The sequence below is a fragment of the Candoia aspera genome, chromosome 3 (genome assembly GCF_035149785.1).
Source record: "Candoia aspera isolate rCanAsp1 chromosome 3, rCanAsp1.hap2, whole genome shotgun sequence".
Taxonomy (NCBI): Eukaryota; Metazoa; Chordata; class Lepidosauria; order Squamata; family Boidae; genus Candoia; species Candoia aspera.
Window position 1 is genome coordinate 147,502,036 of NC_086155.1, and position 15,469 is coordinate 147,517,504.

Below are 15,469 nucleotides of genomic sequence, written 5' to 3' on the forward strand. Positions count from 1 at the left end.
ATGTTAAAGAAGTCACTAAAGGCTGTTACAGTAATAAGAAAACTAAGAGAGTCACCCTACCTCTCAGAAGATAATGTTGTCATTGCAATAAATATTAAGGTATCATGATGGGAACTTACCTCCCAAGACCTTGTTCATCAGATTGCAGTGATTTTCCCCTGAAGCTAGCGAGTAAGACAATTCTTGTCTTGAATTTAATGGACTGAAACTTCTTTCTAACCACTTTAGGTTATTTGTCCTCCATGGATTTCAGACATTTTCAGTCTTTAATCTAGCAAAACCTTGTTTTAACTTATTTTATAAAACCATCTATATTTATTTAAACCCAATGCAGAAATCAAGTGATCTTGCATTTAAACAAAACAACAGAATTAACCACAAACCTGGTGCAAAGAAATTTCCAGCCACCACAGATGAACCATTCTAAACCTCTTTTTCTTTGAGATATCCTGGCTCTTGGTAATGTATGGTAATCACTTTCATCATTTTCAAAGCCTTCTTCTGACATCATTAGAGGCATTTCATCCAAGTGAGAAGGCTCATCTTCTATTGGGTATCTATTAAAGCAAATAAAATAATTAAGATGGAATATAAATCCAACACTGTCACAGTGAAAAGGAGTTCAAGTGTCTACCAATCCTCTGTATTTTTGAAAAAAATTGGTAGACACTCCTGAAAACACCTGGTATGTGTTATGTGAACTGAGAGGGATTACATCAAGAACCAATGACAAATATAGGTTAATTAGGGTAATTAGTTTTTATGTCTGTACAATCTAAATACTTGCTGCAATAACCAGAGCCTTATTTTCAACAGTAAAAAATGATATATATTAATAATCGATACATACTCCCTGACTCAGGAAACCTGAACATTCGTTGTTTCAAAAATCTGCAAGACATGGCAATTATGCCAAAATGACACATGCTATGATTCCACAAATGATACCACATACATCAACAAAGGGGAAAATCCAACTATATTTAAATTATATATATTTTTTGTCATAAAGACACACTCACTTATAAAAGTTTCTGTTTCAGTCATTAAAATTAAGATAGGTACAGTAATGAACATTTGAGAATTGTCAATAAGTAGCAGAGGCAACAGACAACAATCTCTTCTATCCAAAGTCTTTGATTTAGCAGCCAGAGTTGGATTTTTGGTTTATAAAGAAATTAAGAGAGTGTGAATGAAGAATGAATGAATATATTGAGTCTATCTTCACTATAGGTTTGGAATAGATTCATCTATTACAATATAGGTATTTTTAAGAAGGAAACCTGAGAAGCTGAGGCCAGTATCATCTACAACAGGTTATTTCTGGCAAATTAGAAACAAAGTTACCTATCCGATATCATTTATTCGGAAATTCTAAAAGAATTCCTCATTGTCTAACAAATATATATAATATGTCCCTATATTCAATTACTATAACAACATACAGAAAAGAAAATATTGTACTACCATAAAGCAAAAAAATCCAGGGAAGATTCCTTAGAAAATTGCCTAGAAGTTAGTTTAACATCTGTTCTAGGTAAATCAGTGGAAAGCATTATTAAAGATAAAAGTATTAAACATATAGTCAAGCATATGAAAGTCTTGCTGAATAAAAATAAGCTTCCGCAAAGGTAAGTTTTATTTCACCAACATTTAAGGAATGTTTTGAGAGCATCAAAACAGATGAAGATGGAAGTGATCTAATAGATATTGTGGTCTTTTTACAGAATCATTAACCTTCACAAAAATTAGCAGTCAGGAAATAAGTCATCTTTTACAAACTGGCAGCTGATTAAACAACAAACAACAAATTGTAAGAATCAGTCACAAGAAAAGGATGTAAGAGCCTGAAAGATATACATTGGGACTAGGTTTCTTTTCTTAACTGTACATATATTACCTGAAGTTAGAATTCAGAAATGAGATGGCCAAATTTACTGATGACAATAAATGATTTAAAGTGGTTAAAACAAACTAAAAGTGAGAATGACAGAAATCATAAGAGATCTAACTTGTGGAATTTAACCCCAGAAAATGTAGTAACAGTTAGATGGCTTTAAAAAAGAGATAAGACAAATTCTGGAAAGAGAGGACTATCACATGCCAATTATTATTAACAGTAAAAGCAGTAGGTGTGTTGATCCTAGTTTCTGGGAATTATGAACAGAATTGTGCTATTGCAGTTACAGGTATATCTTGTTTATCGACCTTCTAGAGCTGAGTTTCTTCATATATGCTCCAAGGACCTCTAGGGGTCCCCCAAGACGCACTCGGGTCCGCGAAATCAAAATTATCTGCCATATATTAACAATATTTGCAAAAATTTAAAAGATCACTCTTATTTTTATTTATTAAAAATAGGTTTTTTTCATGAAAAATATTTTATGTTAAACGTTAAATTTTTTACATGATTCAATAAATATTCTACGAATGTGTTAATTTTAATTTTTAATACAGTAAATATAGATAAATATAACCCATATAAATAACAGCTCTTTTGGGTCTTTCATAATTTTTAAAAGTGGGAAGGGGTCCTGAGAGCAAAAAGTTTAAGAAACACTGTTCTAGAGGACTTTCTTGATTCTTGTGAGAAAAGAATGCGGCCTATATGGCATTCTCTGATCTGACACACTGTGGCTATTCTCACAATAGTTAGGAGGTAAGGAGAGAGAAAAATTTTGTCCATTCTGTCTACTATATCTCTGCCCAAATTTGTTTGAAAATTACAAATCATGCACTCATTAGACTGACTACAATATTGTTATTCCATTAGCATAAAGCTTGTGGAACCTATGTTTGAATTCTGGCAAAAAAAATCAATATTCTGATACACTAGGCAACTATTGACCTCATTTAGTTAACTGTTGCATGTGCTACTTGTTCCTCTAGTTGCCAAATAAGAATAATGCCTCTTTTTTATTTTTCTGTTAGCATAATGTTGCCTCTACTCTAATATCTGCTGGAAAGTATATATTCCTATTTCATATTAAAGTTCATACATATCTTGCAATTACAGAAGGTAAATTATTAATTCATCTTTTAAAAAATCCCACATTTTAAAAAATATTTTAAAAACTAGGACAGCTATTTTAATAATATACATAAGCCAGCTTCTGAGATAACAAGCAAGTATCATGTTTAGTAACTTGACTTCAAAATGCAGCCTTTCAACTAGAAGGCAATTTATTCTTCTCCAAAAGCAATTTTCCTTTTGTTTTAAAAATTTTTACAACAGTATTTAAAAACAATGCAATGATGAATAATGGATTTTTCACAGCAAAAAAACCCCTCAATTTCTTTGTAATGCTGTATCCTATACACTTATTTGGTTGAGAAAATGTTTTTTCATCAGTGACAATTGATGAAGTGCAACATTAGAAACTTTGTTATAAAATAAAGAAGCTCTAAAAGTAACATGAATATATGAAGAATGAAAAATTCAAAGTGCTTATATGAAATCAGAGAGGTATCTTGCAAAAAATAGTTTAGTAAATAATAAAGAAATTCTAAAAAACTAAAAGAAAAGAAAGATATTAGGCACTTTAAAATTAAATTGTATCTAAAAATCTGCAATGAAATTTATACAAGATTATTTTTAAAAGCTTTTAAAAGGATAACTAAAACATACATTAAATTACAAGGCAACATGATGCCTTCAGGCATCAATGTGCCCTAGATACCTTCCAATGACTTTTAAAAAGCGCTGAAAAAATTAAATATGAAGATTGCGTTCTGCAAAGAAAAGCAACAGTCTCTAGTGTCATATTTGTTGCATATTTATTACTGGGATAGTAATTTTTGCTCTACTTGTCGGGTGGCAGTTGGGGACTTGTTTTATTTTTGGTAAATAGGTGTTTTTTGTATGGCTATGTTCATCATGGCAACCATTTTGAGTGAGTCTCACATATGCTCTAAATGTGCCTCTAGCCCATAAGCACTGCCAATTTCTGTTTTATTCTTTAAATTATGTCTACATTTTAAAAGTTATTTTATTTTACATTACTGTACAAACTACTAAGTAACAGCAAAACTACCTGAGGGACTGTCTCATCCCCATCACATTGACCTGCTCCACCCAGGCATGCAGAGAGGGCATGCTACGGATCCCATGTTAGAGAGTTTCATCTGACAGGGTCGCAGAAGCGTGCCTTCTCTGCAGTAGCCCCTGCCCTTTGGAACATTCTCCCCCCTGGAGTTGAGGCAGGCCCCCTCACTCCTGGACTTCCGTAAAAATTTAAAAACCTGGCTTTGTCATCACGCTTGGGGCAGGAAGGAGAACAGCTCCTCTTGGGGATGGTAGCTCCTTAGAACTGCCCTGTTCTGTTTATGACAGAGAGAGAATTTTAACCATCTGGATTCTATTATATTTTAATGCTTATATTTTATTACTTATTTATATTATTGTATAGTATTTATATTATTTTGTAGTTAAGTGTTTTTATTGTAAACCGCCCAAAGTTCCTCCTTGTGGGGGAGCTGGGCGGTGATAAATTTGATAAATAAAATAAATAAATAAAATGAAGCTACAAATACTTTATTAAGTAACTATTATTACAGTTATATCCCACTGTTTCTCCAAGAAGTTCAAAGCAGTAGTCCAATGAGGAAGATCTGTTTAATTTTAGTTTGCATATTAAATACCATGCAAGTTTATAATTTTGAGGTGCACTGTTTTTAATGGCTAATTAATTATGAACTAACAAGCCTTCTCTACTCTCTCTCTGAATTCCTTCTATATCCTTTCTCTTTTCTGAATAATAGGTTTTGGAGTCATGAAAATTTATGGAGACAGTAGGTACTTCTTCACAGCTATGTCCTTGAATTAACAGAAAAATTAGTCAACCTAATTTATGCTGCCCATACAGCCTTACTACTCTTCTGCAACAAAGCTGGACAGTGGGGCAATCCTTACAGATTTAAAGAGGAACAGTTTCATGGCAGTGATTAGTGAATTCCTCAGCTTCTTTTCCCCTCCCACCCAGGATCTCATATGGGAAGGAAAAACAACCACAAATCATTTTCCAAAACATGTGGTAAGGTGGAGTTGGGGGATTCCAGGATATTTGCCCACTTCATCCTGCTGGCCAGTCAGCCAGAATCATAGGATCATCAAACTCCTGAGACAGAGACAGTCTTATATAAAAGAATAAAATAAGCAACTATTTCTCATTCAGGATGGTGCTCAGACACACTGATAGAGCTGCCTCTTGCTTTATCCCACTCTTTTCATAAGGCTTATTAACTTGTCAACTGGAAAAATTTTGTTTTTTGTTCGTCTGTTTGCCATAGGATTATAGGAACATAGAAGATGCTGAGAGACAGACTGTCCTTTGGCCAATAAATAAATAAATCTGGTTGGCAGGTCAACTTTGTGCAAGCAACTGCAGGTATCCAGTCTCTCTGCCTTAAAATATTATTCTTCCAGGAGATAGATAGATAGATAGATAGATAGATAGATAGATAGATAGATAGATAGATTCCCATTATCAAAACAAATGGAAACAATGTACAAGCCAAATATTCAGCCTTTCTCAGAGCCCAAGCCGAAATGGGCATGGAGGGCAATATTCAGTGACCAGAGGTGGAGGGTAAGTGCCCTCAGCAGATTTAAACTTTCAACAGGAGCTGAGCAGATTCCGGTCCCTCATTGTGCCATCACTAGCCTTGTTATCAAAGCACCATAGATTATTTGTATAGCAAAACTTGGGTTGGGGGAAGACTGAAAACACTTCATTAAAGGAGAACCATCAAAGATGATTTCAGGCTGCCATGCAATGGGCTGGGGATTTGACAAAGGCAATGTCAAGTGCGCATGTCCTTTCAAAATGGATTCATGAGGCAGAAGGACATGAGGGGTGAACCCTATACTGGGTCTGCTGTATTTCTTTTGAATTTGAATGACTCATTTTCATACCTATTTCTCCACATGAGATTCTCAGCTGATTATCATACATGGACATCCAAAATGTATATACCCAGAGATTATAAATCTTACTTTCATGGTTCTATGTTTCATCAAGAGAAACTATGAAGTGGATGCATATCCACAACATGAATTTAATCTTTAACTATTAATCATATATAAAATGTCCCCATTCATATATAACTATTTTCTTCAGATCAGATGGAGTACACTCATTGAAAAAATTCTGCTATGACCATATCTTAGATTATTTTATATAACATTATTTTGAACTTTTGGCAGACTGCACTAAGTTCTTGCTGAAATATCTATCTGTTCACATATCTTGTTAAATAAAAATGTCATACATAATACCACTCTACTACAAAAAAGGGCTCAGAGATTATAAATGATACTTCTCCAGTAATATAACAAATAGAATGTTATATTTTTAGGGTCAGTTACTTAATTTATATTTATGGAGGCAGTACCACTCATTAAATTTTCCACCAAAGAGCATGTGAACTCTCATATATGACAGATTTCATATATGACAATTTGTAATTTGTGTAAACGTGAAGATATCTTCTCAATAATTCTAGAAACAAAGAAGGACATCCATGTTTTAATAGTTCATACATTAGATTTTGCGATATAAGCATACCGGAAGCAGATAAGGATTCCATATAGATAAATGCATGTCCTCAATACCCTCAGTCTTTCAATTTAATATTGTAATAAGCGCTTAACTTCTGTTTTATCAGAAAAGCTATCATTAATACAAACTGAGATCGTACCCCTTACTTGAGCATTCTTCACTGAACTGGAATAATGTGTTATAATCCTGACTCATAGGACCTGAAACAATTCTATTGACTGAAACAATAAACTGATGTATCTTGTTTTATTACTTCTCTGGGATAACACTGAAAGAAAACAAGACATAATCTCTGTTTTGATCTTAAAATAAAGATACCACGAGAATTGACTGATATATTAATACAAAGACATTGACAAAGCTTAACTATATGAACCCAGAGAATGCTTACTATTTTTGTCTAAGGTTTAAGTACTTTGTTATCAGTCACAAAAAACCAAAAAAAAAACCCATAAAGATATTTTAAAGGTATATAAAGATTTAAAAAGGCCAGGCAATAAACAAGAGCATGAGTCACATACACATTTAACTACTGAACCTGAATCAAAAATACTTATTTGAGAATAGATTAGATAAACAATCAGACTTAGTTTTAAAGGACAACCTTTAAACATGAGTTCTAAAGTAGTGTATTTCAGAAACAAGATTCAGAAGGGCAGTGCTTAAAAACAGATGTGCTGAACTGGAAAATAAAAGAACAAATCCATTTCTTTTTACCTTTCTTCCTCTCTTTTAAAGGGCAACTATGTAGAAGATGCTGCTTGCAGCTTCTAAAAGGCATATAATACAAATGAATCAATAGAGTATTGAAGAATTATAGAATCAGTCCACATTAACAATGTAATGTGGTTTATTTGGTTTGGGCTTAACTTCTTGTATTAAACCAGACGTTGTGATTTATGATCACGGGTTTAAAATCAAGCCAGCAGAGGATTATTCTACCATGTGTTAACCAATTCATAAATGGTATCTGCACTGAATTAGTGAGAAGAATTTAGCATACTATACTTCATCTAAGCTCCTAGCTTTCAATCTGTGATGTGTGAAAGTGAAAAAAAAATTAGATATCAACTCTGTAGTTACTAACTATAGTTAAGATATAAATTCAGGAAGACAGTCTCTACCTTAGTAGGTCTATTGTGAGAGCCAGTTTGGTGTAGTAGTTAAGGCATCAGGCTAGAAACTGGGAGAACATGAGTTCTAGTCCCGCCTTAGGCATAAAAGCCAACTGGGTGACCTTGTGCCAGTCACTTTCTCTCAGCCCTAGCAAGGAGGCAATGGCAAACCACTTCCAAAAAACCTTGACAAGAAAACTGCAGGAATTTGTCAATGAGAATCTGACACGATTGAACAGTGGGGGGAGAGATGGGGGTCTATTAGATCACTATAATCAAGGGAAATTTTGTTGATGGTACTATATTCTATAGATTGATGGTAATATATTGATGGTACTATATTCTGTAGATTGCAATATGGAATTTTTTTTCACTTGCTGTCCCTAATTTTAAAATTCCATTCTTTCTAATATTTTACAGGATCCTACTGCTTTTATCAAAATGACAGAAGCAGTATCACACATGCAACCTCCATCTCTTCTGCATGTGTGTGCAATATTGCAATGCACATTCAAAAGGGTTGGGATTTCCGTTGCAATGCTGCAATACTGCTTTTGTCATTGTAAACTCTCCCCCCTGCACTTCCTGAGGAAGTGGCTGTTAAAGTCTCTGTATTATGGGTTCAGTGTTTCCTGAATATGCATCTTTTTGTTCAAGAGACATTACAGTGTTGTGAATTTGTAGGTTTGTTATCAATATTTTCCCAGCTAGATGACTGACCAAAGTCAGACCCAGTTATTATTTGGATGGCATCCCAGGAAATACCAGGCCTATAGGCATCCCAGAAAAGAGCAATGGTAAATCACTTTGATAAGGTTGGATGTGTCCATGATGTCACCAGGAGTTAATTTTTCAACTGAAGCAAGGCTATACTGTATCAATATTACTGTATACATGCTTTTATCAATATTTTTTCATGGTTTTGTTCTATTTTATGCTGTTTTATTTTTTATGCTCCATCAGGATTACTTTTTCAATGAACTCAGAAATAATTTAAAATAAATAATTGCAATGGGAGTCATGGTGAATGCTGGCTCCATGAATCAACCTAACATTGTCAAGAATTAGCTGATATTCTCAATATTCTTAGGTGGGCAAACAAACCATCCATTAACAACATTTTGCTTGTCTTGACCAAATTCATTTTTTATACTCACATACTGATTTAGAAAAAAACCTGTGTCTCAGCTAGATTCCATTTTTAAAAAAAGGTAATACAGCTGAATGTCACCTGCACTATGGTGACAGTCAAGCCCACATTTCCAGATTATTTCCCACACCTATTTCATGTAAATCTTAAACAGCATACAGTGCAAAATTGAACCCTGTAGAACTATAGCATATCAGCCATTTGTTAGAGAAATAATCCCACAGCCCCATTTTTGGGAACTGATAACCCTAGTAGGCATGGAATTGCTTCTCCATAATACCTCCAGTATCTAACTATTGATAATTATACCAGGTTGATAATACCAAAGTATGTTGAATGGTTTAGAAAAATCAACAAAATCTACTTGCTTTGTGGGGAGCCAGTTTGACATAGTGAGTAAGGACTGGAAACCAGGAGAAAGTGAGTTCTGGTTCTCCCTTAGGCACAGAAGCCAGCTAGGTGACTTTGGCCCAGTCACACACACTCATCCCAACACACCTCACAGGATTCTTGTTATGAGGAAAATAGGAAGGGGCAGCATTATATATGCTCCCTTGAGTTGCACAAAATGGAAGTGTGATATAAATCTAATAAATCAATAATTTTAAAATGGAATGCTGGTCAAATTATCAAGTGTTATTCAATTCAAGTTAGTTAAAATGTAGATTGCATAGTCTTCAATAAATCCACTTGTCAAATGGTTAAGTAGATTAAAAAAAAATAGGCAAGAATGATCATAAGAAAGGAAGTTTTATCACAGTTTAATTACATTGTCAGAAAAACATGTAGTAGATTTTTGGCAATCAATTGCTTTCCTAGTTTTGAATTGCCTTCTCTGGGAATAATATAGATCTGATTAGTGGAATGACAGAGGAGCACTCAAATAGCAAGCTGTCCTAGTTTCAGTCCCTCTCAGTTTAGTTTAACTTCTATTCCTCTCCATGTACTGGTTGCTTTCTTCATAGTCTTTTTCCTCTGTTCTAGAACAACAACCTAGTTATTTCCCCTTGTGTGACAATCTCTATAGTTATTTTCCATCCCCAAACCCAGTAACTGCCTTATCTCTCAAATATATTCGTCATCCCCACTTTAGAAAGCTATATTGCACCAACCTTGCAGGCTAAGAAGAAAAATACTCAATTCAGTTGTAAAGAAGACTATTCCAGAGAAAGACAATTCCTGGAGAAGATCTCTTTGGAAGAAAAATAAATGAGTGTCATTTTCTATTCTTTTTCATCTTGATTTTTAAAATAAATGTTTAGTGTGCTATACTTGGGCTTGTCAAAGAAGGGAAAATAATGGCTTTTCAGAAAGATCTGCAAGGATCTCAGGTTTATACAAAACAACTGAAACATAGGATTTGACTCTCAATTACAGTATGCATTAACTCTTATCTCAGAAAGCCAATGCATAACTAAGCACAACAGTTAGCTCAGTAATTTTGCAATCATGTTCTAAGGAACCTTGAAAGTTTATCAGGAGTTCCTCAATTAGAAGATCAGTAATGACAATGAAAAGCGGTTTTTCTTTCCTTCTAAAATCCCTGGCCATAAAAAAGTTACTGGGCATATATTCTGAAGTATTCTGTTTTAACATGGGACAATTTTATGAGATATAGGCAATTTGGCTAACTGATTTGACAGTGCATACTAGAACAGTACATACAGTATAATACGCAGATCAGTCAATATGGAAAACATAGTCCTTGTTTCTTTAATAGTATTTTCCTCCAAACACATAGTTAAAACATGACAAATATAGGCAATATTGTTCTGATTGCAATACCAAATAGCTACTGTTCATCACTAAAATTCAAGGAATTTAGTAGAGGAATCTTTCAAGAACTGTTAACAATAGTTTATTAATAAAGTTTATACTAATATAGAAAGGTTTATCATATAGTACCTTTCTGGAAGTCGTTATTTCTTTATTATTGCAAACCCACAGTAAAATTTGTAACCCACAGACAGGTAAGTTAAATACATCTCCTTCAATTGTATGGCATAATATTTAGGACATTTTAGGAATATGTAGTTCCTAGTCTAACTACTGTACAAGGTAAGATATAAACACATTGTCAAAATCAGAGAGCTACACTAACAGTAACTAAAATTTACAAAATCCTTTTTAAGCTGTCAGTTGGCAACAAGTGCTATGGTGAGAGATTGATGAAAATGGGTAGGTTTTGTGTTGAGAAATGAAGACAGAGATAGGATATAACAGCAGTCCTCAAAAACTTCAACTGCTATCACAGAGAAGAAAGCCAGGACCTATTCTTTCTCATCACAAAATAATGACCTTTACTTACAGAAAGGCAGATTCTGGTGGTTGAATATTAAGAAAAACTTCCTAATTTTATGAGCAGTTAGACAAAGGGAAACAAAGTACCCAGAGGGCAACCCTTCACTGGATAAGTTCAGGTAGAGACTGGAGAGCTGTAAATGTTTTAATTTAGTTTTCTGAGTGGAACGGGATTTTGGATTTGATATTCTAAATAGCCTTTTCCAATTCTCTATTATTCTACTTTTAAAAAACATAGTGATATATTTAAATCTCTATTGTTAAAGCCAATAACACATCACATCCTCAGCCAATCAAAAGCATGGAGTTTGATCAATGCTGTTAAAGCTTACGGTATGAAATAATATGAATAACTAAATCTGGAATCATATTAGCTGCATCTCCACACATAAATACCTTGATAACAATGTCAGAATGCCATATCTCTGCTTTAGAATAAGATGTGATTCATCCAAATATTTTTAATACATTTTGGTAGCTCTAATGCCATCAAGAATTTCCCTTTTAAAAAAAGTACTCAGGCAATTAAGATCTTGTATATAGTCTTACAGAAGTATTCATATTGGAGATACAGTACTAAGAGTTCTCTAAAGTTTCTCTCATAATAATTCATTTCATAGCCCTGAAATAGCAGCCTACAAAGCCTATGATCTAAAGATGGTTCTTCACTATCTAAATTATGAATATAGTCTCTTTTTCTCACATTTAGAATGTTCCAATCAGTGATTCCTGATTATTTTCTAATTGTACTTCTTTTTATTTTATCAGAGGTTGCTTCCAACTCTCTGTTTTAGAAGCTATTTGTTAGGCAACAAATGCAATTAGAAAACAACACTGTCATCCATGGGGGAGCATCGAGGGGGTACAAATGATGAACACAGCCTGGTTCAAGACTAGTAAAGCAGAAGTCACCCATTTTATTATTACATCATCTGCAAAAGACTGATGATCCATGTATGGCCTGTAACAGCTGGACCCTGTGAGCAGCAAGGGCTCCTCCCTGCCATGTATTTGTCACTAAGACATATGCCACTGGAAAAATACGGCCCAGTTAGGAACCCTGATTTCTTTCCACAGTACTCTTTTTTTACTTATACTTTTTAAACTAACCTCAAAATCTGTGGTTATATGTCAGTTATAAATTTATAGTTGTTACATTAAATGTGTAAATACAATAATATATTCCAGTAACAAATAGAAGCAGTTTCAAGAACTGTTCCCATATGTTTGGTAAACCAAACAGAAATTCCATTCAATTGTTTTTGTCTAATAATCTAATGGTGCTGCAATCCCTATTCATCTACATAAATGCCAGGAAGAGCAATTAAAACCTTGGCATCACAGAAACTTTGACCCAAGCTTAAAATGTTTCAGCTTCAGCTGTATCAACAACCTTAGTCAAGGAAAAATGCTGTCTACTTCAAGCACAAATTTTGATTAGCTATCAAAGCAAGTCAAACATGTGGACTCCTGGTCTTATCTTTTTGTGCAGTGATGGATAACTTTGTTTTTAGAAAGTAAGAAAGAAATCTTCTAGTGGCTTTACAAATACCACATGTGTTTCTAAAGGCATAATTACAACAAAACCACTTTTGACAAAATATGCATTCTTAACAGAAGAAGTTTCAATTGTTCCCAGTAATTCTTTCCTGGAAACATGCTGCCAACCCATCTTCCATGTCTCTTGTTTTGGAATTGGGCTAAAGTTTTGTAAAAAATGTCTACTTGCAAAATCAGTATCTGGGATATGAGTTAAACATCTTTCTCCTGCAAGCAGCCCTAATTCCACAGAGAAAGATAGGAATCACTAAGACAAATAAATTCTCTGTACAATAAGGCAAATGCAGAATGGGTGAATCCCATACTGCACTAATGCACTGCAATTTTGTACACTCTCTCTTTAGAAAGCAATCTCCTTAAGGGTAAATGATATGGCTTGACTCCTAGCACCTTCTGGTAGGCACAGCTTTTGCTCTTCTCATCTGATACCTTTGGGGCAGAGACCACTGTAAATCATCTGGTCCTCACCACACTTCTTTCTAAAGGGAAAGTAGCAAGAACTACTTCCTTATCAGGAACAACACACTGTACCTCAAACTTTTTCCCCTCAAAACCCAAAGGGCATTGGCAGTGAGAAGCTTCTGGGCCAGTGTAAAAGTATTTTTATTATTTTTATCATCTTCCTAAGTTCAAGGAAGCTCTAGATTTGAAAGGTGGCTCTGGGGTTGAGCATAGGTCCTGCAGAAGAGTGGAGGACGCAGGGGCTGAGAGGGACACCTGCAAATTTAACAAAGGGCGGACTGCCGTGACAGGAAAAGCAAGAACTTCTCTCCTGACAGATGGGACAATTCTGCCGATGTCCAAACAAAGCAAGCTGCTCAGACGCAGCTGTCCAAAGGCCTAGAGAGTTACAATGATCCAGGTCCTGGCCTCCTGGCAGAGAGAAGAAACATTTCACGCCTCGACGGGTGGAAGGAGAAAAGCAGCAGCTGCTCGCCCCACTCAAGTTGGTCTGTGCCCACGGTCCACCCTCCCCCTCCCCCTTCCCCTCCCCCCAGGTATCCCTTGACAACCACTTCCCCATGACTTCTCCTTCCCTTTCCGTTCATGTTCCTTCCAGTCGGTACCTGTTATGCCTCTGCGCGGCTGAGGCTTTGGTGTAATAAGCCGCCCTCCGTTGGGTGCTGCGCGGTACCGGGTGCAGAGGGATTTGATCCGCCATCTTTCTTCCCAACCCCCTATCTCTCACTCATTCTTTCCCCCGCCCTCAGCCGGAGGGATTGAATCGTCATCGTCGACGCCCCTTGACGTCACGGCGCCGCGTAATGCGCCGGTGACGTAGTCAACAGTCGATGCCGGGCAAGGCAAAGAGAGAGGAGAAAAGGGGAAGAAGGGGAGGGAGCGACGGGGGCGAGGGTACAGTGGAAAGCGGGTAGAGTGTCGTGACCAATCAGCTTTTGAGGAACGTTCGTGCTTTCTCCCAGAGACCAGGTGGATGAGGAGCTCGCGCGAGTGTGCAAAGGGACTGCAAGGCGTACGAGGAACAGCGCGGAAGACGCAGGAGCGAAGGGAAACCGAAAGTCCGAGCGATCGGGAAATCATGTAAAGCATGTATGGAGGAGGTCTGCTCTCCTGCGCTGTTTCTGAGAAATAGTGGCAACATATTACAGATGAGGAGGGGGTTCAAAAACTATTTTCCCAGGCTTTTTAAAGTAGCTATTTTATTTTTGTGTTTTATATAATTAGCCAGATTTTCACTGTACCTCGTAAGTCGCCAAGGAAGTTGGTGGTGTGTATTTTTTAAAAAAATGAGTAATAAACTTTCCAGTGGTCATCCAGGGGGAATCGGACATTTACACTGCGTTCCTGCGCGCGTTTAGTCGAAAGCTAAGTGGTAAACAATGCTTTTAAGCACGATTCAGTTTGTAGTATGAGATTTCGGAGACTGTGTTATCTCCCCACCCTTTTCTTCAATGCACACTAACATTAGCAAGCTTTGTAGGATAGGGATGTGAGAAGATTTCTATTATAATGCATGTGGTCGTCAGTATAATTTGCATAGCGTAGATTTCTTCCGAGAGGGGAAATAAAATGCAGTAAGACAGTTCCCAGTCAAGTGAATAAGCCACATATTCTGAACTGGCACTGGCAAGAGATGCTCTTGGATAAACTTTGTATCTCACCAAACTAATTATTGAGGCATTATTTTATTATTGCATGTTGTATGTCATTTGAGGGAAAATTATGAGAGGGGGCATTAAACTCTTCTCACTCCCCAGGACCCTCTAAAGCTTTTTGTGCAATTGTTGATAAGTAAAATAAAATTAAATTTAGGACAAAGTAAGTATTTAGAAGTAAGATCGGGAGAAACAAAACAAAAATGATATTTAAGAAAAAAACATTTATATTTTGGTTTTGCACATATTTTCTTTGGATACATTGATACATATTCCCAGACCCACACCCTGCCCTTGGCCCTAATATAGTTGTGCATTCATGTCTTACATCACAAGATATGACAGTGTCTTGGTATTTGTGTGTGTGTGGCATGGAGGGAACATGCTTTGTTTAATGCCAGGGTAAACAAAAGTACAGTAATGCAAAGAGCCACAGCTGATATGGCAGCAAGATGGTGATGTCACCAAAGAGGATGAGGTATTAAGATAAACCATGCTTTTAAGTTTTACTTTTATATGGAACCAATTTAACGTGTGATTTGTTTCTTTCCTTTCATTGATTGGATAGCAAATCAGTCAACTTCATTAACAGTTATATCCAAGGAAGTTGATTTCAACTTGTAAACAATAGGAAATTAAAATGGGTGCATTTTGCTTTTTTTTTTG

At 35.7% G+C, this 15,469-nt stretch overlaps 1 protein-coding gene across 1 annotated transcript in view; it reads right to left on the bottom strand.

Moving 5' to 3' along the window:
* The window catches only part of ATP9B (ATPase phospholipid transporting 9B (putative)), a 172,587-nt gene extending 158,690 nt beyond the window's left edge, over positions 1 to 13,897 (bottom strand). Inside the window, exons 1-2 of the mRNA XM_063299021.1 lie at positions 13,754 to 13,897; positions 384 to 557 (exon numbers count right to left, since the gene is read on the bottom strand). Of these exons, the coding sequence (XP_063155091.1) occupies positions 384 to 557; positions 13,754 to 13,848 (269 nt within the window). The 5' untranslated portion in view covers positions 13,849 to 13,897. The remainder of the gene's footprint in view (positions 1 to 383; positions 558 to 13,753) is intronic.
* Between the last annotated feature and the right edge of the window lie 1,572 nt (positions 13,898 to 15,469).